The sequence below is a fragment of the Lissotriton vulgaris genome, chromosome 9 (assembly GCF_964263255.1).
Source record: "Lissotriton vulgaris chromosome 9, aLisVul1.2, whole genome shotgun sequence".
Classification (NCBI taxonomy): Eukaryota; Metazoa; Chordata; class Amphibia; order Caudata; family Salamandridae; genus Lissotriton; species Lissotriton vulgaris.
In genome coordinates this window covers 1,214,908,326-1,214,934,370 of record NC_141697.1, presented here as the reverse complement: position 1 = coordinate 1,214,934,370, position 26,045 = coordinate 1,214,908,326, and the positions used below count along the sequence as shown (strand labels likewise).

Below are 26,045 nucleotides of genomic sequence, written 5' to 3'. Positions count from 1 at the left end.
TGATACTATATCTTGTCTGGACCAAGGGACATGGACATATTTTCCCCCTGGGACTTCTCTCATGGGACATAATTTTTCTGGTTTGTCAACTTCTTGTAGGACGTATTCAGCAGTCCGTGGTCGTTCCCTGCTATCCTCCTTTTTCTTTGCCCATCTGGCTTTCCACTTGTCTAGATCTCCCCATTTCTGTGCTAAGTTTATCAGTTCCTTAATCTGCGTCTTCTTCCCTGCGGTATTCAGGTTTTCTAGATCTTTGTCTGAAAATTCTACCCTGTAGGATTTCTGTAGTACCTTGGATCTGCTGATATCTATTCCCATACATACTGCTGTGTCCATTAATTTGTCATAGTATGATTTTGCGTTCCGAGTAAGGTGTTTGCACATGAACAACAACTCATCTTCCTCCCGGACATTCAATCGGTCTAAACTCACATTCCCTGCGCTCAGTTCCTCTAGCTCTATTCTTAGCTTATAAATATCTAGAGGTCTCGGATGAGGGGTTCCCTTTTCTAATTCTCGGGTCCATCTTTCTATTTCCTCGGGAGTTACCACGGTCGCACTTTGAGTTCCTGATGAAGACTCTATTAGTACGTCTTGGTTCCTAGTCTGAGTTCCAGTTCGAGACACACTAGGTCCCTGTTCCCTATTAGGCAGATCCATCAAGGAAACCATGGACTCACATTCACTTGCTTGGTCATCAATAATGAGTGGTTCTTTTCTAGGCTGGGGCATCATCGGGGTTATGACTGGAGTTTTTGGAGTATTCATTCTGTCCCCATATAGAGGAAAAACTGGACCAATGGTTACTGGAATCGTCAGGGCTTCAGGATTTGGATTAATCTGAGCTATAGCATGTATGAGATCATTCCGCTGTCCTCTCAGGGCATCTCTTTCCTGCTCGTGTAATACTCGATTCATGGGGGGATCCTGTATCATTTGGGGTACTAGGGAAGGATAAATATTCGGAGCTGATGGAGTCGATAAAACTAGTCCCTCACCAAAGGGGTTGTAATTCGGGACCACGGGGTCGGGTCTACCAAATCCCTCTCCTCCCGCTCTTCTCTGTTCTATCCCTGTGGAATCGGCTTCACTAGTACTTCTTCTTCCTGAAGGTCTCACTGGAGTAGTTAAGCTTTGAGATCTGGTTTCTTCATTATAAGGCGGGGGATTTTTCATGAATAAGTCTTCTAAAAACTCATCTTCCGATTCACCCAGGGGCATCATGTGTCGGGTTTTCTCAGCACATTTCTTCCCTCCCACCATTTCATTAGCTCCGAACATGGGGAATAACCCTTCTACCATCATATTTTGTCTCCACTGTTTCAATTTCTGCTCCTTGGTTTCTTTTACCATTTTTGGATACCATCGGGTCACTCCCTTGTCCATTCGGGGTCTGTCTTGCTCTAGAGCCTCTATTTCCCATTCCTCTAAAGCTTCATACTGAGTTAATCTAGGTCTGGGATGTAATTCATTCATTCGGGTCCTCAGGTTAAATAGGATTCTCCCGTTAAAAGTACCATCAATGGGAAAGGCTAAAACTCCATCCTCCGCAGTGTACTTTACCCAGTTCTCTAACCATACACAGGTATGATACCCTTTTTCTAACATCATGAAAGAGGCTGGAGTATTTGGCGGAGGAATGATCACGCCTTCCCTAGTTCGTACGGGTTTGTCAGTTTTGAAGAAATTCTTTATTTTGCTGACAAATGACATTTTTCTCTTTCCTCCGTACATGTTGTGAGGTCTGCCTTTACTCATCAACTCTTTATGACACCCTAGATTCCTTGGATCAGGCAGAAAATCAGGGTACCACATACACCGCTCGTAACAATCTATAAGCTCGGTGCGGAAAATGTTTACTTCGTTTGTGCTTCCAATGCTAGCGCGACTCCAATTTCGCAACAACCAATCAGTGCAGAGGTTGCAAAAGTTCTTGACCAATGGGTGTGCGGCCTTTTCGCGAGACGCGTTCTCACGCTCAGGCACTCACCCCTCCCTTACAATTTCGGCTTCACTACACACCCGCTGGTTTAACCAATCCCAGCGCGGCACGGAGTGACGTCAGAGCAGCCCTTCGACTGACTCCCTCCTTTACAAGGTAAGGGAAACTTTGTATTTTCTCTAAGATGCTAAGATTAATTTTAGTCAACAACGTGTAACATTCGCCATTGTGTAGGAGTGTTCTAAAGAGATAGAAAGTTCTTCTTTTACTGCAAGTAAACCACTTCTGTCTACTTTTCATACACTTCGGATAGACTTCTCTTGCCTACCCTCACGCAAGCATTAGAAAACCTGCTATTACCCAGTCTCATCCACTTCTTTCCGGGATATATACTAAGCCTGGGGTTCGTCAGCGCTTCCCTTTGCTATCGTACAAGCTCCGATGACTCTATTACTCCCTTAGTGTGACCCTTACTTGGTGATATCAGACCAAGGTTTCTATCAGCAGTCCCGTTACTGTCATTCACTCAGTTTTTCTAAAAAGACCTAATTAGCGCTTCCAGTTCCACTTGAACCATGCACTAACCTTTCCTCCCTACAAATGACCTCTGAACGCGATGGATTCTACTCACCATCCATTATACAATTCCCCGGGGATTTCAGACAACACTCAACAATCACACACAATTGGTTAATAAAACATATAATATTTAGCAGCAATACATATATAAATCATTTAAAACAATTTTGAAATCGATTTCTTTTGCAATAAAATATTAAGCAACACAATCAATAAAAAAACAATTTTAGCAGCACATTTAATTTTCACGGTTTTATTTCCTAACTATCTTATCTACCTATCTTGCTAGTCCTAACCATTCCTCTGCTTACCAGAAATTACTGATAGAGCGCGCGGGTCACCCGGCTCACTAGATTACCAAATTTTCCACGCACTGGGCCCTGGCGTGCATACGATGACAGTGTTTTGCAATGAACCGGGTGAAAACCTCTGCCACGCTCTATGAGTAATCGAGTGGGTGACTCTTACACCACTTACTATTCATGTACCTGACTTACCACAGGCACATTTACTCCTGACAGACCAGGAGCTAGCAGTGGATAGGTGATAAGGGTTTCCTATAAGGGAGAAAATTCTACTTTACACATTTAATACCTTTAATCTCACTTTAATGTATAATGACCACAGACACCTTGATGGTTTTAAGGGTTTTATATAGTATAAGTTTAGAACGAAAATGCCATTACAAGGAGGCAAATGCAAAGCAATACATCAATGATTAGTATCAGAACAAGGATATAGCTATGGATTAAAGTGAGTATCATAGAGTAAAAGGGGACACTATAGGGCATGAATCACAATAAACATATTAACTAATATGGTTTAAAACTAGGGCAAGGACGTGAGAAAGACCTTATGTGTGGCATAATACCTTTATACTAATTCCTAAACCTTATGCTATCTTTACTAACTTCACGGCAACCATACTAAGGGAAAGGGAATAAGTGGAACAATCTAGATAAACAGTCGGGTTCAACAATGTCCTAAAGGAAGGGTAAGAAGTGGAACATTTACTAATAATCAATTGCATGAAATTACATTCAAAAGAGATATGGAGAATATCACAGGCAAGATTGCTTTAATCAGAGGAGGAAAAGTTTGAGGGTATAGTATAGACAGACACCTATACCAATATTTACCTAAGTGAGAATGAGGACTAACCCTGGCCACGGGTCAGTTGGGAAAGAACGGGACAAGGACCCTCAAGGATTCAGGAATACCAGAAGGTGAGCAGGTACAGCTCATGGACAGTCAGGACAGGATACCCCTCAGGTCTGGGTCAGGACTGGGTTCACCAAGGCACGACCAACCCCTCACAGGTTCGGATGTAACGCCAGCGTTACCCCCTCTTCTGCACGGAATCCGCCAATAACCCCGATTGGGTTTTCGAATCTCCCAGCAAAGTGCTTCGCTTAGCACTTAGGACTAATTTCCACCCCTTGGAGTTTGTGGAAAGTTTCAGGCAGAATGCTCCGCAGCACTCTGTATCAGGCACCTATAGAGTTCGTAGGGTCAGTGACAGGTCTGCTACTCGGACAAGTCGGACAATTTCTCTAAGCTAAGCTAGACTATATATACAGTTTTAAGTCCCCAAGACCACCCATAAATGTTGCAAAATGACAAAGCCCCATCTTCTGATTGGTCAAGGGAGGTGGTTAGATCATAGGTACCACCTATACTTCACGTGACATTACCCTCCCCCTAACACCTGGGTTCCCAGGCCTACGTGTGGGAAAGTACAATAGTGAAGAAAAGGTTTGCAACATTGTTGCACATTCAGAATAAAAATAGCAGGTCTTCAAGGGCGAAGGTGCGTCAGGAAAGGACAGTCCCCTTTTCAATGGCCAACTGGCCAGGTTCCATTGCTGCACGTCCCAGATCTTAGGTCACGTGATGAGGGATACGTCAGCTTCAATATGGTCCTGGTCACTAAGTCCAGGCCCTCATTTACGCGGTACATGAAAAGTAAGCGAAAACAAATTAATAACACAGAATAAAATGAATACACTGTACACCATGACCAACTACTCTTAATCCCTTATTTTATAATACTTATTGCATTAAGAGTTAGTGCAGAAAAGATGCATATACAAAAGCGGCTTAAGATAGCATGAAGCATGATTAGTGACAAGCGGCCATTTTAACACCACTGCGCATGAGCGAACTTTTCCCTCCAGATTGCGAGTGCGTCACATCACATGGGTATGACCGACGCATGCGCAGACTGGATTTCTGCAAAGCGGCCATTTTATTAATGTGCAAGCTTGATTATGATGAAAAACACATAGGCAAGCCTCCTAGGGACACCCGTGTGTTGGGGAAATACAAATAAAATGACAAACAATCGGTGTTAGTACAGTTATGATTCAGGCGAGGTTCATGAAGGGAGCAAGTCGCGTTACGTGCGAATCCTTGCTCCATCAACATTGCAGGACAACTCAGTCATGGGACCTCATTGCCCACTTGGTCATGTTATGCTTTCATGTCTCATGAGTGTCTCCATGCTGCTGAGAACTCCGCCTTCTCTCATTTAGGCAATCTTATATGTGACCCACTGCCTGCTGTTTTTTCCTTCTTGTTCATTATTCCCTCCTTTCTACATCGCTCAGTTTTAGGGGAGACCTTTCACTCTTTTACCTCAGAAGCACTATAGGTCTGGGGGTCTTGATTGCCTTTTTAGTTAGTCCCCACCCCGCCCCCTGTTCCTCAAGGCCCTCAGTACTCGAGTACTCCACACCATTTATTTCCGAATCTTTCTGCCTCTTCTCCAATGGGTCTGGGTCCCCATGTCCTCCCTTCCCATTCCTCTTTCCCCCCAAAAGATATTGCTCTCCCCGCAGGGGGAACTGCATGTCCAACCTTGGCTGGCCGCATCACAGTCGCACCTCTTTAAGCGTACATGGGTCCTGATGCTGCCTTGTTGCCGGGAGCTCCCGCTCCGTTGCCATGGCTTCAGCCTTTGATGGAACACTTTTTCACCACCATTCTAATCCTCCCTCCGCAAATACAAGCTCATTACTTTACGCAGATGAATCCCTGGTGTGAGGTCAGTTAAGCATCAGCCACTTTCCTTTGTCTTCACCTAGAGAGCGCGGCCGCCTGCCCTTCACCGAGGGCCCTCCATCCCATTTGGTGCAGAATTTGAATCAAGAATTGGTGGAGATCTTTCTCTTGGTTTTACTTGCTGATGCAGCTCTTTCTATGTCTCAGGATTTTTCACTTTTCTCTCTATCATATTATACTTGCATTTTTTTAATGAGCACAACTATTAATATGATAAATGGTACTTCTATGTATCATTAGCAATATATCATATTTGTTGGCATCTCTCTTGTAGACTTTAACCTTCTAGTCATGGAAGATATCCCACTTTTTTTTATTTCATTGTACCATAGTGAAATGCAGTTTTCTAATCTTTTCATTTGAGAAGGGTTTCTACTTTTATCCTTTATTTACTTGTGCTATTTGTGCAAAGTCTTTTCCTCAGTGTGATGTGTAATCCTGCAGATTATCATTGTGTGCCCACGAAGATCAGGACACAACGATTTATATTTTGCTTCCTTTGTTTTTAAACATCCGTGACAGTGTCTTCTGCTGTAGGGTCTTATTGCTATGTCACATAGCACACACAGCAGATGACCTCCCTACCCTCTTTCAGAGCTTAATTTGAGCCAGTGTGTCCCGGTGCTCAGCACTGGCACTTAAATGTCAGCACATACTCTTATGGCGGTCTGCCACATGGTAGCGCTGTCTGCCTAATTAGGGATGAGCACAACAACAACTGTTTATTAATTGAATATACATTAGCAATGACCAATAACTGGCACCCAAGCTATTCTTATATCTTTGGGGGCCTGGAATAGAATGAATTATATCCCTTGTTAGAGTGTGCTGGTTAGTAGTTGAGTTGGTTTAGTCATTGGCAGCGCTGGCAGGGGCAATGCATGGTGCAAGCTGCAGTGGCCTTAATGAGGGCCCTGGCACATGTTTTACAAATTAAGCACTGCTCGTTTTTGTGTGTGCCTCTTACTTGACTTGTAATACAAAGATATGTAAGATTCCGATTAGATTTCACTGTAGTATGTGTGGCGACAACACCCTTTTGGAAGTGTTAATACATATGCGGATTGCTGTTTACTAATGGATAGACTGGCTACTCTTAAACCTTACAGGAGTACATTCTTCACTTATGTTCATTGTGGAAAATCTAGTTGGCCAGACACAAAATGTGGTGGCGACTCTACATTGAACCAATAGATGCAATCAGATTAAATGTATTTGAGCTCAGAGCTCATACTGTGGATAGAGCTGCATCTATGTAGTATGTGTATACGTCTTGCTCTAGTCCAAAGTTAGGGTGTGTGTCTAAAAGACGGCGCAAGGTTTTCAGGGTCTCTGTGGAATTTGGGATGGGGGACACAATCTTTCTACGATTTCAGGAAGGATATTTGAAAGTTATATGGGCAGTCTTTTTAAGCCTTTGGTGGTATAGCTTGGATGTGTGCACAGTTTAAGTGTGGAGATTGCTGTACTGGTGAGGTCAATCCGGACTGTTCATCTATATAAATGAAAAGGGAAGACAAATGGACCACTGCACAGCGTGATATAGTTTGAGCCAGATCATTGTAACAGGAGGATGCTGTTCCCTAGATCAAAGAAATAGTGGAAAGCATTACCTGTATGTATGGCTCACCTGACCAATAGGACTGTCCATAATCAATCAATCAATCATAGGCATTTATATCGCGCACTACTTACCCGGAGGGTCTCAAGGCGCTTGGGGGGGGGGAGGTCCGCTAATGCTCGAACAGCCAGGTCTTGAGCTTCTTCCTGAAGGAGAGGTGGTCTTGGGTCAGGCGTAGGTCGGGAGGGAGGGAGTTCCAAGTCTTGGCGGCCAGGTGGGAGAAGGACCTTCCTCCTGTTGTCGCTCTGCGGATGCGGGGGACGGCGGCGAGGGCGTGACTGGTCGAGCGGAGGTGGCAATTGGGAGCGTAGAAGTTGAGGCGGTTGTTGAGGTAGGTCGGGCCTTGTTTGTGTAGGGCTTTGTGTGCGTGGGTGAAGAGCCGGAAGGTGATTCTTTTGTTGATCGGGAGCCAGTGCAGGTCTCTCAGGTGTCTGGAGATGTGGCTTCGTCTGGGGACGTCGAGGATGAGTCTCGCCGAGGCGTTCTGGATCCGCTGGAGTCTCTTCTGGAGCTTGGCGGTGGTTCCGGCGTAGAGGGCGTTGCCGTAGTCCAGTCGGCTGGTGACGAGGGCCTGGGTGACCATCTGCCTGGTCTCGGTGGGGATCCACCGGAAGATCTTACGTAGCATGCGCAGGATGTTGAAACAGGACGAGGAGATGGCGTTGACTTGTCTGGTCATGGAGAGGGAGGAGTCCAGGATGAAGCCCAGGTTGCGTGCGTGGTCTGTCGGTTTGGGTGCGTTGCCCAGGGCAGGGGGCCACCAGGAGTCGTCCCAGGCGGAGGGTGAGGAGCCCAGGATGAGGACTTCCGTCTTGTCTGTGTTCAGTTTCAGACGGCTGGTCGTCATCCACTCGCCCACGTCTTTCATCCCTTCGTGTAGGTTGGCTCTGGCGGTGGCGGGGTCGTTGGTCAGGGAGAGGATCAGCTGGGTGTCATCGGCGTAGGAGATGATGTTCAGGTTGTGTTGGCGTGCGATGGCTGCAAAGGGGCTCATGTAGACATTGAAGAGGGTGGGGTTGAGCGAGGATCCCTGAGGGACGCCGCAGATGGCTTCCGTGGCTTCTGATCTGAATGGGGGCAGGCGGACTCTCTGTGTCCTTCCGGCGAGGAAGGAGATGATCCATTCCAGTGCTTTCTCCTCGATTCCGACGTTGCTGAGGCGCTGCACTAGGGTGCGGTGGCAGACAGTGTCGAATGCCGCGGAGAGGTCCAGGAGGATGAGGGCCGCTGTTTCTCCGTTGTCCAGCAGGGTTCGGATGTCGTTGGTGGCAGCGATGAGGGCGGTCTCGGTGCTGTGGTTGGCCCGGAAGCCTGACTGAGATGGGTCGAGGGATCCAGTCGTCTCGAGGAAGGCTGCCAGTTGCTTGTTGACGGTCTTCTCGATGACTTTGGCTCGAAACGGGAGGAGCGAGATGGGGCGGTAGTTCTTGAGTTCGGTGGGGTCCGCCGTTGGTTTCTTTAGTAGAGCGCTGAGTTCGGCATGCTTCCAGCTCTCAGGGAAGGTGGCGGTGTCGAAGGAGGTGTTGATAATGTCCCGCAGGTGGGGTGCGATGACAGCGTCAGCCTTGTTGAAGACGTGGTGAGGGCAGGGGTCGGTTGGAGATCCAGAGTGGATGGAGTTCATCGTGCGGATGGTGTCTTCGAGGTTGATCGGTGTCCAGGCGTTGAGGGTGGTGGTGGGGGGCGTTGGTGTGGTCGTGGGGAGCGTTGTTTGTGTGCTGAAGCTGTTGTGTATGTCAGCGATCTTGTTGTGGAAGTAGGAGGCAAGGGAGTTGCAGAGGTCTTGCGATGGGGTGATGTCGTTTGTTCCGGCGTTGGGGTTGGAGAGCTCTCTCACGATGTTGAAGAGTTCCTTGCTGTTGTGTGCGTTGTTGTCCAGCCGGTCCTTGAATGCTGTTTTCTTGGTGGCGCGGATCAGTTGATGGTGCTTTCGGGTGGCGAGCTTGAGGGTGGTCATGTTGTCCGGTGTTGGGTCTCTTCTCCAGGCTTTCTCGAGGGCACGGCAGTACTTCTTGGAGCTCTTGAGTTCGTCGGTGAACCACGGGGCCTTCTTGCTTCCGGGTCTGCTGGGCGGGGTCCTCAGAGGGGCGAGTTCATCCGCGCAGGTGTAGATCCATTTCGTGAGGTTGTCGGCGGCTTGGCTGGGGTTCGCTGAGCTGGCGGGAGGGTGCTGGCTCAGGGATGCGGCGAGTTGGTCGGCTGTCATCTTGTTCCAGCTTCTTCGTGCGGCCTGTTGCTGGTGGTGGTGGACCGTGGTTCTTCTGAACTGGTTTGCATCTGTTCCTTTCTCTCAGAAGGGGGCTAGCTCTGTGGAGTCTGGTGTTTGGGTGTAGTACCTGTTTGAGACAATCTGTGTCTCCTATGAGCTGTCTGATTTGGAAAAAAGAAAATAGTGAGTGTAACCATGGATTACTGCTAACTAACTTGGTAAAGAGGTGAAAAGCAAATGGAGGTGCTATGAATAAACTGAAGCTATTTATCGTGACCAGCTTTACAGCATGCAAGGGAGGAAGGCAAGTAGACTCGCTGTGGCGTCAGAAGTGCTTCGCATGGCATAAATATTGATTTTCTCTCCATGTGGGATGAAGGATTGCATTAAGAATGGAATTGACACAACTCATGTGGAGAGTGTTATTAGAGGTGGACTAAAGCCAAGGAAGGTGTTATGCACAGTCTTTGCATCTACCACTAAGTGTAAATGAGTGGTCTACAGTTCTGAGTCCTGAGGAGAACCCGGAATAAGAGACGGGCTGGAAATGCGTTGACAAGTTCCCAATCAATGTTTTCGCAATAATAGGTGCTGGTACCTGGGGTTAGATGCGATCTAATACTTACATAGTCACTATCTGGGATTTTTACCGGCCTGGCACTGTTGGGTTGATTCACCCATTATTGAGGAGTTTAGAATGATTGATTCCGTGTTTCTAAAATAGCATTTCCTCCTGGGCAGCCAAAATCGGAACTGCTTCAGTGGCTGTGGTACTTGATGTTTTGTTATCTATTGTTATTGAATATATATTGTTTGTTCTGATGTGGGGTGGATTAAATGTAAGGTACTGTATTTTTGTGATATGGTCATGTTTTGCTTTTGTGTAATGTGATTTTACCCAAACATTGAAAAAATTGTTATGACAAAAAAAAAAAATGGTGGTCACTGGTATCAATTACAGGTGTCCTGACAGAAAACCAAGGTTTTCAGAAGTATAGTTCGTATTTGCATTTATGTGGTGGTTGAATTTTCAGTGGCCTAGCCTTACCGACTTATGGGCCCACCACCCAGTGCAGGTGGTAACCTTTCTAAAAGTGGCGTTTTCAAAATTGTAATTTAAAATCTGACTTTACAGTGAGACTGGATTTTTCATTACAATCCCAAAGACACCACACATGAGCTGATTACCTTATTCCATTTAGAAATTACAGCTCAAGTGTAACAAAGCAACTTCAATGTTAGCCTATGGAGTAAGCCTTGCACTACTGAAAAAACAAATTTAAGGGTTTTTCGCTACCAGGGCACGTAAAACTTAAATGTACATGTCCTAATTTTTATATCCAGTGCACCCTGCCCTCTTTGCAGTTCAAGGCCTACCTTAGGGGTATCTCGCATGTATTGAAAAGGAAGGTTTGGGCCTGACAAAAGGTTTATTTTGCTAGATTGAAATGGCAGTTTACAACTGCACACTCAGGCTGCAATGGCAGGCCCGAGAGCCGAGACCCATTTAAAGGGCTACTTAAATTACCTTGTTTTAAGGAGTGAGCACATCCACTTTAACACTGGTTAGCAATGGTAAGGTGCACATAGTGCGGCTAGCAAAAATAGGGGGAGGAAGGTGAAAAGTTCAGGGAAAATCACCCTAAGGCTGCCAGGCCTAACCCTGATGTTCTGTTTAAGTTGTGCATCTTTAACATGAACTTTTGTCTTACGCCACCACCTGCGGCAAACATCTGGCTATGCCTTTATAACCACCATGTACCCTCACATAACCCCTGTAGTACATAAATCCCTTAGGCACCCCCATGGAGACATTGTAGCTATATACATTCTCCCAATTAAGTACAATAAAATGTATTTTGGAATAAAGTCCCTGCTTGTGACTCATCCAACGTCAGGGCATCTTTCTCTTGGCACTCCCTACGCCAGGGGCGGGCCCGACCTGCATTAAGACGTAGATGAAAGTGTTTGGTAATTTTATATGGTGGCCTGCTTATCCACCCTTAATTATTTCAATGGGGGATTCTTAATTAGAAGTAAAACATGACGTAGCCTTTCATCAACACAAGAACAGACTAGAATATCAAAATATTAAAAGAAGCTTACAGTCATAATCACTAAAAATCTAATTTTTAAGTGGCAAAGTACAACCTGAACATGTGTTTCCTTTCTAGGAGAATACTGTGGATTATATGGCAGTGTCCAATGGAGTTGTTCTGGAGATAGAGGATAAAAGCAACAAGTCCCCAAACACAACCGAAGAGGCCACGCTGAAGTCCCTGGGTCTGGCTCATCCACCATTCCACTCTCTGATACTGGACCTGACTGCAGTCAGCTCAGTGGATTCCGTCAGTGTGAAAGTTCTAAAGAATGTAAGTAGAACAGCAGGTACCAGTCTGACCAATCTCAGCTCTGACGAGATATCGGTACAGCAAACGCACAAATGGTGATGAGAGGCATTATTGCAAATAGTCCAACCACTGGCGATCGCTCCAGTAGCATTCCAACCAATTGTTCTTTTTCTCCACTACTCGACCTCAGTTTAGATCCAGATATATGCAAATCAACGTTGGTCCTGATCCAATAATAACAGCATACCTGCCATCTTGAAGAACAATCTCATCGTGTGAGGAGTAGGTGGTGCCTTGAAGGTGGGCAGGACCTCGTGCCGAGAAGTGCCTATGAGGCACCTTTGTACCCCCGCCCGCAAGCCCCCTCCTCCCCCCAAAAAACCCGCTTGCTGAGGCTTGTGCCGATGTCGTAGGGAGTCTTCACACCCCTTAATGGATGTCGGCATTTTAAAGCCTCAGAAAACCAGTATTTTCAGTGCTTTTCAGCTCATTTTCTCTGCCACTGTCCGGGCCGGACTGGGATCGCAAACCAGCCCTGGCAGTTAAGTCTGACTGGCCTCCGGGGGGAGGGGGGGGGGGGAGGCAGGGAGGTCTGTGGCTGTTACGCTGCTGCGCTTTTGTTACAAGGGGCTGACAAAATTGGCCCCCAGCAACAAAAGCGGACCCCACCCTATATGGCCCACCGGGGAAATGCCCAGTGCCTCATACGGTCATTCAGCCCAAGCCCCTGTGTGATATCGGCTGCTCACCGGGAGACGAGTTGTTGGGAGCCAATATCGTGTGTCACATGGTGGCACCTTGTGAGTTGACAGGTGTGGGAATAGTCCGTCCCAAGCTGCCAAGTCAGGTCCTCTCTAAATCAAAACACAAGCAACCCAGGACTGCCTAGTTTGGCATCTTCAGTCGGGTGCAACTTGGTTGTGTCAGTGTAGCGGCCATACAGTTCATGCTGGAGTTATTCTATCGGAGCAGGGCCATGGCCGATTTGATATGTCTCAGTCTAGTCAAAAGCAAGGTTTATTCCCTGTTGGCCAAGTGTGATGTCTGGCCAAACAAGTGACCTATCTTAAAATAAATCCTTCTGAAACAGCAAGGCCCTGGAAGGCACATGGCCTAGGGGCGCAATGCTCTCCCCGCCCAGCCATTGTGACAGCCCTAGCCATGAAGGCACCAGTGCTGCCTGTCGGGGAGATTTTTAGAGGTTAAACCTGCTTCGTCATAAGGCTCTTTAAAACTGTGCTAGTGAATTTGACCGGGTCACTTTCCTTAATCCTTCCCTGCGGGGCGTTTTTTCCTGCTGTGCGGGGGGGGGGGGGGGGGAGCTGAGCGCGGCGCAGCCGTGCTCATGACGAACTCATCTCCTCATGAGGCGCAGTGGAGCTGCACTTATGACGAGCTGAGCTCGTCACGGCCACACCCGTTTTGGAACGTTCAGCACAGCGGGGAAATTATCCCTGCGTGTGAACGTTCCAACGGGCGTGACTAGCTCAGCTCGTCATGAGTGCAGCTCAACCGTGCCTCAAGAAGAGCTGAGCTCGTCATGAGCGCGCAATGGGTTAAGTACAACACATCTGGTAAGTAAAGAACCCCAGTCCATTCCCTTCCTTGGGCTGGAGCTTTAACTTGCGACAATAGATATAGTGAATATTGTATAAGGCTCAAATCAGTCCGAAGGGTCTACACACCTTACGGTGTACTCTGAACAAGGTGTTTGTGCCTCAAAAATAAAGAGGGGTGTCGAGGCAGTTTGGAAGGAGTTGTCCATGTTAACGTGGGCTAGAGGAAACACAAATTTAAATATAGAATATATTTTTGTATGATCATTTAATACATTTTTAAAAACATTAGAATTATGATTCATTCCATTTCACAAAATAACACACTAATGCCCTAGCAATTATGGAATTACCGTAAAGAATTGCTGCTGTTTTGTTTGTGAAATTTACCTGAATCATGAGGAATAATACCCACCAACAGCTTAGTTGCTGACTGTAATTTCCACACTTTTTTAGACTGGTTGTTGACCAATATTTTGCTGGCTGTGATAACGGGTGGTAAATTCCATGTATTTAAATACAGCGCAATATAACAATTCCTTGTGCCCGAATTACTACAATTTCTTTTACTACTCTGTCAGTATATTGTGCAGTAGAAATCAAATTATTGTCTGAAAATGTACGGATAGACAGCTGGGTGAGGGTGTTAACCTCTAGCATTACTCCGTCCAAACAATGGAAAATCAATCAAGCTAGCGACGAATTTTAATTCAATTGTATGCTGCAATTTGATCACACTTTTCAAAAAAAACATTTTTGAAGCCTCTGTGTCATTTTTCTTTGTCTTGCAGTCACGTGTACCTCTTTTTCCTTCTTCAGTATGAGTAAATGAGTAGTAGTGTACACATTAAAAAAAAATGTAAATAGTGTCTGTGCCGATGTCCAGAGAGTAATATGCTATTTATTACCACTGTTGAGTGTTGGAAACATGCTGTGGCTCATGAGAGGCGAGCCATCGAGTGGGTTTTGATGCTTCTCTTCTCCTTTGTTTACATTTTTTTTTATCGGTTTTAGATTTTCAAGGAATTTGCAGAAATTGAAGTGAATGTTTATCTTATTGGCTGCCAGGGTAAGTCATATACCACACCCGAAAAGAAAATGTGAATGTGTGAGTGAATTGTTGCTTTAAAATTATGCAAAGTGTAGGATGCAGTTTTGTGGTTTGCACATGACGTGCCTTCCCACTGAAAGCTTGTGTGTATATAAACTAAAACCTTAAACAAAATAGAGAAAAAGCTGTTATGATACCTGTCTTGCTACTAACTCCTAGTCGCAGATGTTTTAATTTTGCACGTTGATCGAAAGTTCTGCCTCAATTTTCTGCCATTCGGCTTTAAATATAGTAACATCTGAAGAAGTTCTGAGATTGGACAAATCTAGTAACATCTGAAGAAGTTTAGAGATTAGACAAAAAGCCCCATTCTCGATTGCTTCACTGTTATGTGCGAAAGAGCCTTGCAGTGGCGGCTGGTGGCATTTGAAAGTGATGAGGCATAAAATTGTCATACTGCACTGCGGCGAGCGAGTGAGCCCCCAAAAAACCTACGAGGGGTTCATGGGTGTTTCTCCCCCCTGAGAATTTTTTTAAAACAATAGTGGACAAATGGTGCATTTTCAAGCAAATATGTGGAAGCAGGAAGGTTAATAAAGCAATACAGTTGAATTATTTATCATTTAAGAAATTGCCACTATTTAAGAGCTATAGAGTACAATCTTTGCGTATGCTGATGTACATGTGCACAGCTGTTTACATAGGTGTGTCTGGGATTCCAAACACAGGCGACCCGGAGAAGAAAAGGCGGGATGATTGAACGAGCCACGGGCACCCCTGGAACAAAGGGGATGTGTTTCACTCCTGGAAAGGAGGGGTGGGGAAGATTGGGTGAGGGGCGACAAACATGATGTACCACTATATGTGGGAATGGAGCCACCAGCATGGCGTGGCATTTGGGCATGGATGGCCCAAGCCCTTCTATGTCCGTGAGGTGGTCAAAGATTTCACTGACTCGCAATGGGTAGTTTCACTGTGAGTACCAGGAACGCACCAGTCAAACTTGAGGCAGAGGGGAAATGTTTAATTCACAGAACAGTGTCCGGACTGTCAGTGTTCACCTATATCCATAGAAAGTATTGATTGGTCGACGATTAGCCGTGGGCACGACCTAATGAATGAGTAATGTGACAGTTTCATTTTTAAGGTCCTTTCTACTATACATTCATAAGAGCGCGTGGGTATCAATGAGATAATACGTCAACATTTAAGCACCAGATAAACTTGTGGCGAAATAGAGAATGTGTTTCAGCACATGAAGAGCTCTGAGTGGGACAAACCACAACTCCTTCGCACCCAGAAGAGCTGGCACCTTCGGGTGCTTGGAGCATCCAACAGCTCACGGTGGTTATCCTGCTGTGATGTCTGGTTTCGTGTTATGTCTTTTTTTGTTATTTTACCTCCACACTCAAGAAAATTTCACAGCTCAGGTCACTGACACATATGTTTAGTGCGGTCTTTTGCATCTGAAATGTGTTTTTAAAGTAGCCCTTTACATTTCAAGCAAAAGAAGGAGAAACAAATGGACCCTGATTTGGGGTATGCCAGTTAAGACAAACGGATGCTAGCAGCCTGACGGACGAACGGTTCTGTGGGGTTTATTTATTTTTGACCAACCCAGCTTTCAAAGATGGGGAGGGCACAGGGAAAGATGGGGATTGCTTGGAAGAAACAGGTTGGGGTGGCGGAGACAGGTGGGGAGCAGGAGACTGCTAGGGCAGACAACATGTGCTAATCAACTAAGAGACTCGGGGTCTTGAACACAAAATGGTTTACTAGGGTTATGGAGGGCATGAAAAATACCATTAAGGGCAAAAACTAGTGAAATAGACTGGAGAGGAGAGCTTCGCTAGGAAAACATCTGGAGGAGGTGAAAGAGTCATGTGGAGGAACGCACTGAACGCATGTTATGGTTCTCCACTTATTTAATGTCACCAGCTGCCACATAGCCACATCCAGCGCTTTTATTGAATAGCGTGAACCATTATGGCAGTTGTAGCTCTGATTATCCTGTTAAATAAATTGTATCCCTACCCTACCTTAAAAGCAAGAAAATAAGAAAAAAATGCATTCAAAGAAGGTCTAACTCTGGAATATGTGGTCACGTGGTAATGACGGGTGGCTGACTCAATGGTGTGGTTTCAGCAACTACTGTCCTGAGCAGTTGGCCGGGCATGAAATTTCAATAAATCTCATATAATTGTACTGCTCAGGCTTGTATTGCAGACTTGCACTCATTCAAGTACAACCCTTTTGTACAGTGTTGTCCTTCGTGCCGGGACACTCTGTGGAGTAGCCATGCGCGTTACAAGTACCCATTTACTTAACATTACAGCATTAACTTTAAGAGGGCAGGATAATAATAATAATAATAATAATAAAGTAGTTTATAGAGCGCTTGGTGACGCCATCCTGGCGTGTCCCCGCGCTATGGAGAGAAGTACAACAGGCAACCATATAAGAGGTAAACAATTCAGTCATCCTCAGCTTATGAGTTGTATAGGTAAGTTTTTAAGAGACTTCTGAACTTGACTTCAGATTTTTCCAGTCTGAGGCAAATCGGAAGTTTGTTCCAATTTTGAGCGGGGAACTGTCAGCTGGCCCGTGCCTACAGAGCGAAGGGCTCTTTTTGGCTCGTATCTTTGTATTAGGTCATGGAGATAGGAGGGAGCATTCTGCCACAATGTCCGATGACATATGAGGAGAGCTTTGTACATAACTCTCTTTTTTACTGGCAGCCAGTGTAGGGCCGCCAGAGCAGTTTTAGATGCTGCTCTTTTCGGAAGTCTCAGCACTAGTCGAGCAGCCGCATTTTGGAAGTCTTGTAAGCATCCCAAACTTTTATCTGTGGCGCCCAAGAACAGGACGTTCCTGTAGTCTAAACGGGACGTCACAAGTGCTTGTGTCAGGGTGCGTCTAGCTTCAAGGGGAAGTAGATCCAAGGTTTGATTGAGTGTTTTTAGCACCCTAAAGCACTTGCCCACTAGGCGCCGAATGTGGCCCTCGTAGGATAGAGTGGGGTCGACCCATATCCCCAGGTTCTTAGCCTCCTTACAGGGGGTGGGGGTAGGAACCAGACAGGGTGGCCACCAGTTTGCTGTCCAGTTGAGGCTAGTGCCACCAACCACCAGTACCTCAGTTTTAGACCCATTTAGCTTTAGGCAGTGCGAGTTCATCCATGTGGCCAGATCCTGCATACAGGCTTTAAAATTGGATGCCGCTGCTGTAAGTGCTTGAGATAGGGAGATTAGCAGCTGGGTGTCATCGGCGTAGGAGACTAACTCCACTCCATACGCCTGCACCACCTCGGCCAAGGGGGCTAGGTAGAGATTAAATAGGGTTGGGCTCAGGGCAGAGCCCTGAGGCACTCCCTGTGCAGCGCTAACTCGGAGGATCTAAAGGAGCCTCGTTGAACCTGAAAGCTCCGACCTGTGAGAAAGGATTTCAACCACCCCAGGGCCGAGCCTGTGACACCTGATCGGTTTAGACACTGTAGCAAGATGAGGCTAGTGCCACCAACCACCAGTACCTCGGCTTTAGACCCATTTAGCTTTAGGCAGTGCGAGTTCATCCATGTGGCCAGATCCTGCATACAGGCTTTAAAATTGGATGCCGCTGCTGTAAGTGCTTGAGATAGGGAGATTAGCAGCTGGGTGTCATCGGCGTAGGAGACTAACTCCACTCCATACGCCTGCACCACCTCGGCCAAGTGGGCTAGGTAGAGATTAAATAGGGTTGGGCTCAGGGCAGAGCCCTGAGGCACTCCCTGTTCCAGCGCTAACTCGGAGGATCTAAAGGAGCCTCGTTGAACCTGAAAGCTCCGACCTGTGAGAAAGGATTTCAACCACCCCAGGGCCGAGCCTGTGACACCCGATCGGTTTAGACACTGTAGCAAGATGTAATGAGCTACAGTGTCAAACGCTGCACTGAGGTCTAACATCACCAGCGCCATGGTGTGTCCGGCATCTGCCCCACGTCTGAGGGTCTCAGTCGCTCTCAGAAGGGCAGTCTCAGTCGAGTAACCCGACCGGAAGCCCAATTGGGAGGAGTGTAGAATGTTGTCTGTTTCTAAGTGAGCCATCAGTTGGGAGTTGGCCACTTTCTCGGCCACTTTGGCTAGATATGGCAGTAAGGAGATAGGTCTCAGATTCTCAAGCATTTCATGGCTAACATTGGGTTTCTTTTTTATGGGGAGAACTACGGCTTTCTTCCAGTCAGCAGGAAGTGTCTGGGAAGAAAAAGATGTTTGGAGTACATGCCTGATGTAGGGTTGTAGAGTTGCCAGGCTCTCTCCCAATACTTTCGGGGGGGGGGGCAGGATCACGAAGGGAGCCTGATTTAATCCCTCAACAGATTTTACATAGTACCTCCGGGGAAGGGACCGTGAAATATTCCATACAGTGTTCAGAATTTCTAGCACCTGTCCTTTCTACAAAGTCTAGCCCATTTTCAGGCTGGTTAGAGAAGGAAGCGTAGATGTCCCTGACTTTTCCTGCGAAGTATTCTGCTACCCTGTTGCATTCTGCTACAGAGTCATTTGCTGGGGTGTTAGATCTCGCTACCAGGGAGATCTCTTTAAAAATTTTAAAGAGTTCCTTCGAGGAGTTTTCAGCCTCCCCGATACGATTTTTATAGTGGGAGGCTTTGGCTCCCCGTACCATGGTTTGGTACTTCCTTTGTGCCTCCCTATAGGTTATTTTTAATTGAGGGCAGAAGTCAACCCGCCACCTGCGTTCAAATTTTTTGCATTCGGATTTAGCATTTTGCAGAGCAGGCGTAAACCATGGGGCTGACTTTTTGCTTCTAATTATAGCCTTGGATGAGTTCAACGGGGCCGTAGCGTTGAGGGCACACAGAATGCGTTCCTGAAGCCTGTAATTCGTGCTCTCGCTATCACTACCCCCCGGTGGACCACCTTCCTGTAGCAATGCTAAAGTTGGCTTGTGAGAAGTGCTTCCATTTGCGACGGGGATAGCTCTTGTGCTGTCCTTTTTGTGTGTCAGTCACTAAGATGTGTAAACTAAAGGGAACTAAGTAGTGATCTGACCAGGGGACCGGAAGCGGAGCATCCGCTACCACTCCGTCCCAACTAGCAAACACTGGATCCAGTAAATGACCGTGCTTGTGGGTCGGGGTAAGATTTTTCGGTTCCAATTGTACAGCCTGCATCTCTTGTCTTAAGTCTATGGCCTCCTTGTTGCACTCATCCTCCAGATGAATATTGAGGTCTCCTACCACCAAAAGTCTGCTCCTCCGCATCGCTAAGTGAGCAACGCCCTCCATCAGACTTGTAGAGAAGTTTTTAAGGCCCCCTGGGGGTCTATATATAAGGATACCAGAGACAGAGTTTTGAGGTCCTAGTTTCAGATTAAAATATCCTGCCTCACAACTTTCAATTTTTAGTGGTTCTAAAGTGCATTCCAGTGGAGCCTTCGTAACTATAGCAATACCCCCTCCCCTCCCACCACACCTATCTATTCTGACAATGTTGTAATTAGGCGGGATAGCTTCTATAATGACGGGTCAGAGTGGTCCCCTAACCAAGTTTCTGTCAGAAAGAGTATGTCTAACTTCTCGTCTTCAAGGAGGGCCCCGGTTTGAATACTGTGTTGCCGAGTGATCTGCAGTTCAGCAAAGCTCCTGTTACAAGTCCCCCTAGCTGGTTCCCTCCTTCCCTTAAAGGAGCACTGTTGGCAGTATCGGAGTGTCAATGCCTCCATAGAGTGCCGGCAAGTCTCTGGCATGGGCGGATGTAGGTCTAACAAATCTTGTCTCCCATAGTAGTACGTAGTCCTTGCGGTTTGAGCAGGGATAGTGGCCCCCGGCCCCATCCGGCCGCGGACGGGCGCAGACGGGCTTGACTTTGGCGCGACTTTGGCGCGCTTCCGTCACGCCCCCTGCACGCGCCCGCTGCGCGGACGCTGTCCCATGCACATATATGACGGGGAAAGAGAGGGTCAGCTCGAGCGCTGACCTCACTGCTTTGTGCCCGGAAGTGTTGGGCTCCTCCTCACCCTCCGCAACAAACGCCCAGAATGGACGCGGCAGACACGGGCGGGAGTGCAGGAGGTGAGTGACCCCCCCCCCGAACTATTATTCAGCCCAGAGTGAGATACACACAAGATTAAAATTATTTTTCCAACTCAAGTGCAGTGACAGCCGTATAGCCTGCCCGCAATTATTCGCTCACACCATGTGTTAAAAAAGCATTACAGTTGCTTACAATTAAAAACGCTCTCTAATCAGCGCCCACAGTGCAAGCACGTAGCTCACAAGCGAAGGGAGGCAGCCTCTGCCACCGGCTTCCTCCTCTCCACAATGTGGCCTCGTTCCTCCCCTCTTTTTAAGTGGTAGTGAAACAGCGCAGCTAGAGCGCTGACCTCACTGCTCTGTGCCTGGAAGTGTTGGGCTCCTCCTCACCCTCCGCAACAAACGCCCAGAATGGACGCGGCGAACCTGGGCGGGAGTGCAGGAGGTGAGTGACCCCCCTGAACTATTATTCAGCCCAGAGTGAGATACACACAAGATTAAAATTATTTTTCCAACTCAAGTGCAGTGACAGTCGTATAGCCTGCCCGCAATTATTCGCTCACACCATGTGTTAAAAAAGCATTATAGTCGCTTACAATTAAAAACGCTCTCTAATCAGTGCCCACAGTGCAAGCACGTAGCTTACAAGTGAAGGGAGTCAGCCTCTGCCACCGGCTTCCTCCTCTCCACGATGACAAAGGGCATGCAAGTTTCACAAGAGTATAAAATCAGCATATTGAAAGCTAACCAGCTTGCTGTTAGCAAACTCACAGATTCAACAAGTCTACCGTCCTGCTCTGCTTGGCCCGTCGTCACATAGTCATTGCAGGCAATATTGCACGGTCTCTGAAATATAAAGTTAGCTTGCCCCCTCCGCCTTTGCCCCCCCCCCCCCCCCAATGAAGCTCCGCCTCTCTCCCTGCGCCCCTCTAGTTCCAGTTATCAATGTCTGCAGCCTGTCCCCTGACACTGATATTATTCATCAAACCTCTGGGTTTGTCCAGAGGAGTCCCCGGGACGAGCGTCAGCAGTGGGGCCTTTGTGGCAGCTCCGCATGAGCGTTGCCTTCCATTTCTTCAACTAATTGCTGGGAGTCACCGGGGCACTTGGAGAGATTTGAAAGGGGCTGGCATTTATTTGTTTGCTTGCTTTAAATTATTATTTCCTCTCACTGCATCGCATGGTACAGCAGGAGCGAGAATAAAAATTATCGAAAAGACCTATGCTTCGCTGGGTAGAGATAATTTGGGAGCTAGACCGGTGAAACCACAATTAAGGGGTACTCTTGAAAAGGATAACTCACAGCAAGCACCCAATTCTTCCAAGTAGAAATGGGATAACAAACCATCAAAAAACATGCAGAATGTATCACAATCACGGGTGGATCTCAACAGGAGCCCTCGAACAGGAAATATAACCTTACAAACCATGATAATATTAAAAAACCTGACAGGTATCAGGATACGGATACACATTCCTCTTGTTCCTTTCAAGGTTCGTCAAAAAACTCGGAGAGGGAATACGGTCAGAACGCTGATCAGAAGAGCAAGTCAAGCCAAGAGACAAACATTGCACTTGAGACTACATTTCGAAAAAGAAGATAAACCAAAATCCAAACCTCAATTTAAAAAGACGGTATCTGTCCTTAAAATAAGAAATGCCCAGGCTACTGAGGACTCAACTATTGAACGGGGATTGGGCTTGAACAATGCTAGACAGCTCAGTAGAAGTAAGAATGGCTCGCCAGAACCTTATGGAATTTCTGGCTACCGCGTTGAATGAACATGTCACGGTGGAAACTCCTGACACAAGGGTAAGCATCCCACATTAGTTACATGAAATAACACTCCATAGGGAGGGGGACATACCAAGAAAAGTGTAGGGTCTCTTTTGGGAGAACCTGACATATGGATACAATATTCTTTTGGCTGAAAAAGATTGGCGACCTGAGTACGTAATGGACTGCCCAAAAGAAGAAACAGTAATTTTACTGGCTTTCTCTGACCTCGATCCAGAATCACTGCATTATACTGCAATCGTGTCGGGTGAGATGCTGAATCACCTCACCATGAAATCCCAGTTAAAACTACTCCAACTCCACAGAGACAGTACCCAATATAACATGACACAAAAAACAGGTAAGGGAGATCTTAGATCAACTTGAATACCAAGGTGTAATAGAGAATTACACCTCTTTCTTGAATAATCCTTTGTTTCCTGTAAGGAAACCCGACAATTCATACGGTCTAGTTTTATACTAAAGGCATTTGAACACTTGCACGAAAACATTTGCTGTACAGAATGCACACGGTGAATAACATTGTGCAGCAAAAATACAAGTCAAGTCAAGTCAAGTCAAAACATTTATATAGCGCACTACATACCCAGAGGGTTTCAAGGCGCTTAGGAAGGGGAGGTGGATTATTTGTCAAATATCCACGTTTTAAGCTGCTTTCTGAACGCTAGGTGATTCTGGGTGAGGCGAAGGTAAGCGGGGAGTGAGTTCCATGTTTTGGCAGCCAGGTATGAGAAGGATCTGCCTCCCATGGTGGTCTTGTTGATGCGAGGTACAGTGGCGAAGGCTTGGCTGGAAGAGCGAAGTTGGCGGGAGGGGGTGTAGAAGGACAGTCGAGAGTTGAGGCAATCTGGTCCGATGTCGTAGAGTGATTTGTGTGCGTGGGTAAGCAGTCGGAAAGTGATCCTCTTATTGACGGGTAGCCAGTGGAGGTCTTTGAGGTGACCAGAGATGTGTTCGTTGCGTGGGATGTCTAATATGAGCCTGGCTGAGGCGTTTTGGATTCGTTGTAGTTTCTTCTGGAGTTTAGCGGTGGTACCTGCGTAGAGGGTGTTTCCGTAGTCCAGTCGGCTCGTGACTAGAGCGTGGGTGACTGTTTTCCTTGTTTCGGAGGGGATCCAGCGAAATGTTTTTCTGAGCATGCGAAGAATGTTAAAGCAGGAAGAGGATACAGCGCTGACTTGTCTGTTCATTGAGAGTGAAGAATCCAGGATGACGCCAAGGTTCCGTGCGTGGTCTGTCGGGATGGGTGCATTTCCGAGGGCTTCCGGCCACCAGGAGTCGTCCCATGCAGAGGGGGATTTACCTAAGATGAGGACTTCTGTTTTGTCTGAGTTCAGTTTCAGACGGCTTTGTTTCATCCATTCGGCGACTTCTTTCATTCCTTCGTGTAGGTTAGTTTTAGCGGTGCTGGGGTCCTTGGTGAGAGATAGGATCAGTTGAGTGTCATCCGCGTAAGAGATGATGTTGAGGTTGTGTTGGCGGGCGATGGCCGCGAGGGGGCTCATGTATACGTTGAAGAGGGTGGGACTGAGTGAGGATCCTTGTGGTACGCCGCAGATGATTTCATAGGCCTCGGACTTGAATGGTGGGAGACGGACTCTCTGGGTTCTTCCGGTGAGGAACGAGGTGATCCATTCCAGTGCCTTTCCTTGGATTCCGATGTTTCTGAGGCGTTGTAAAAGGGTGCTGTGGCAGACTGTGTCGAAGGCTGCAGAGAGGTCGAGGAGGATGAGGGCGACTGTGTCTCCATTGTCCAGTAGAGTTCGAATGTCGTCTGTTGCTGCGATGAGGGCGGTCTCAGTGCTGTGTTTGGCTCGGAAGCCAGATTGTGAGGGGTCGAGTGATTTGTTGGCTTCGAGGAAGGCGGCGAGCTGGTTGTTGACAGCTTTCTCGATGACTTTGGCCGGGAATGGAAGAAGCGAGATAGGGCGGTAGTTTTTGAGTTCGGTGGGGTCTGCTGTTGGTTTTTTCAGAAGGGCGGTGAGTTCAGCGTGTTTCCAATCTTCTGGGAAGGTAGCGGAGTTGAAGGAGCAGTTGATGACGTCTCGGAGGTGCGGAGCTATGACGGAGTCAGCTTTGTTGAAGATGTGGTGGGGGCATGGGTCTGTGGGGGATCCAGAGTGGATGGAATTCATCAGGCGGATGGTGTCCTCAGTGGATATTGGGTTCCAGGCGTTAAGGGTGTTAACGGGGGGAAGATGGTCAGTTGATGGTAGGGTGGGTTGGTCTCCGGGTTGGTTGTCAAAGCTGTTGTGGATGTCAGCAATCTTGTTGTGGAAAAAAGAGGCTAGGGAATCGCAGAGGGTTTGAGAGGGGGTGATGTCGTTGGAGTTGGCCGAGGGGTTGGAAAATTCCTTGACGATGTTGAAAAGTTCCTTGCTGTTGTGGGCGTTGTTGTCAAGTCGATCTTTGAATGCTGTTTTCTTGGCTTTTCGGATCAGTTGGTGGTGAGTACGGATGGCGCTTTTGAAGGCGTCCTTGTTGCTGGTGGATGGGTCTTTTTTCCAGGCCTTTTCAAGGGAGCGGCACAGTTTCTTGGATTTCTTGAGGTCGTCGTTGAACCATGAGGCCTTCTTGATGCCAAGTTTGTGTTGACGTTTTTTCAGTGGTGCTAAGGTGTCGGCGGTGTTGGATAACCAAAGGGTGAGGTTGGAGGCGGCTTCGTTGGCGTTAGAAGAAAGGGCTGGGGAGGTTTGAAGGAGTGATGTGGAGATCTGCTCTGTGGTGATTTTGTTCCAGTTTCTTTGTAGAGTTGGTTGGAGGTGGATGATGGGTTTCGGCTTGTTGTAGGTGAAGTGAACGCAGCTGTGGTCAGTCCAGAGGAGACCTGTAGTGTGGCTGAAGGAGACATGGTTGCTGGAGGTGAAGATGGGGTCGAGAGTGTGACCTGCGATGTGGGTGGGGGAAGTGACCAGTTGTTTAAGTCCGAGGTTGGCGAGGTTGTCTAAGAGGGTGGCGGTGTTGCGGTCGTTGATCTTTTCAAGGTGGAAGTTGAGGTCTCCCAGAAGGATGTAGTCTTTGGAGGGGAGCGCGTGTGGGGTGATGAAGTCCGTGATGTCTTCACTGAATTTTGCGCGGGGTCCTGGTGGTCTGTAGAGGAGGGTGCCTCTGAGTGTGGTCTTGGGGTCGATGTGGATCTGGAAGTGAAGGTGTTCGGAGTTGGCGAGGTTGGCATCAGAGCTGGTTGAGATGCGGATTGTTTTCTTATGGACGATAGCGATTCCGCCTCCTGTATGGTCGGTGCGGTCCTTGCGTGTGATCTTATAGTCATCGGGGATAGCGATGGCGATGTCAGGAGCGGAGGAAGCGTTCATCCATGTTTCCGTTAGGAAGGCGACGTCAGGAGAGATGGTGTCTAGTAGGTTCCAAAGGTCAATAGCGTGTCTGTGGACCGAGCGGGTGTTGAGAAGGATGCATTCTAGGTGGTTGGGGTCGGGAATCTGTGGTGTGGTCGTAGCGGGGATGTTGACAGTGCCGATGAATTTGCAGGAGTAGCATGAGAAAGGTCCGTGGGTGCGTCCAGGAGCGGCTTGGACGCAGTTGGGGGCGCGACCGGGGTTAAGGGCTAGGAGGGTGGCGGCATCGTAGGTAACGCGGGGGGCTGGGTAGCGCGAGGGGCAGGGGGTCTGGCGCTGGGCGCGGTCCAGGCGCGGACGGGCGTAGACGGGCGTAGACGGGCGTAGACGGGCTTACCTTTGGCGCACCTTCGGCGCGAATTGGGCGCGGTTGCTGCGCGTGAACGCTGCGCGCGGGAACTCCTGTCATATATGGATAGTGGAGGGGGAGGGGCGAGGGCGTCTCAGCTGGGAGGCGGGGCGGGCTCGGGATGACCAAAAAACAACAAC

General features: G+C 47.6%; 1 protein-coding gene across 2 annotated transcripts in view; it reads left to right on the top strand.

The window, feature by feature from the left end:
• The window catches only part of LOC147693064 (solute carrier family 26 member 6-like), a 222,609-nt gene that overhangs the window by 159,677 nt on the left and 36,887 nt on the right, over window positions 1–26,045 (top strand). For both annotated transcript variants that reach the window (XM_086939311.1, XM_086939312.1), the window contains exons 17-18: window positions 11,589–11,786; window positions 14,336–14,390. In XM_086939311.1, the coding sequence (XP_086795437.1) occupies window positions 11,589–11,786; window positions 14,336–14,390 (253 nt within the window). The remainder of the gene's footprint in view (window positions 1–11,588; window positions 11,787–14,335; window positions 14,391–26,045) is intronic.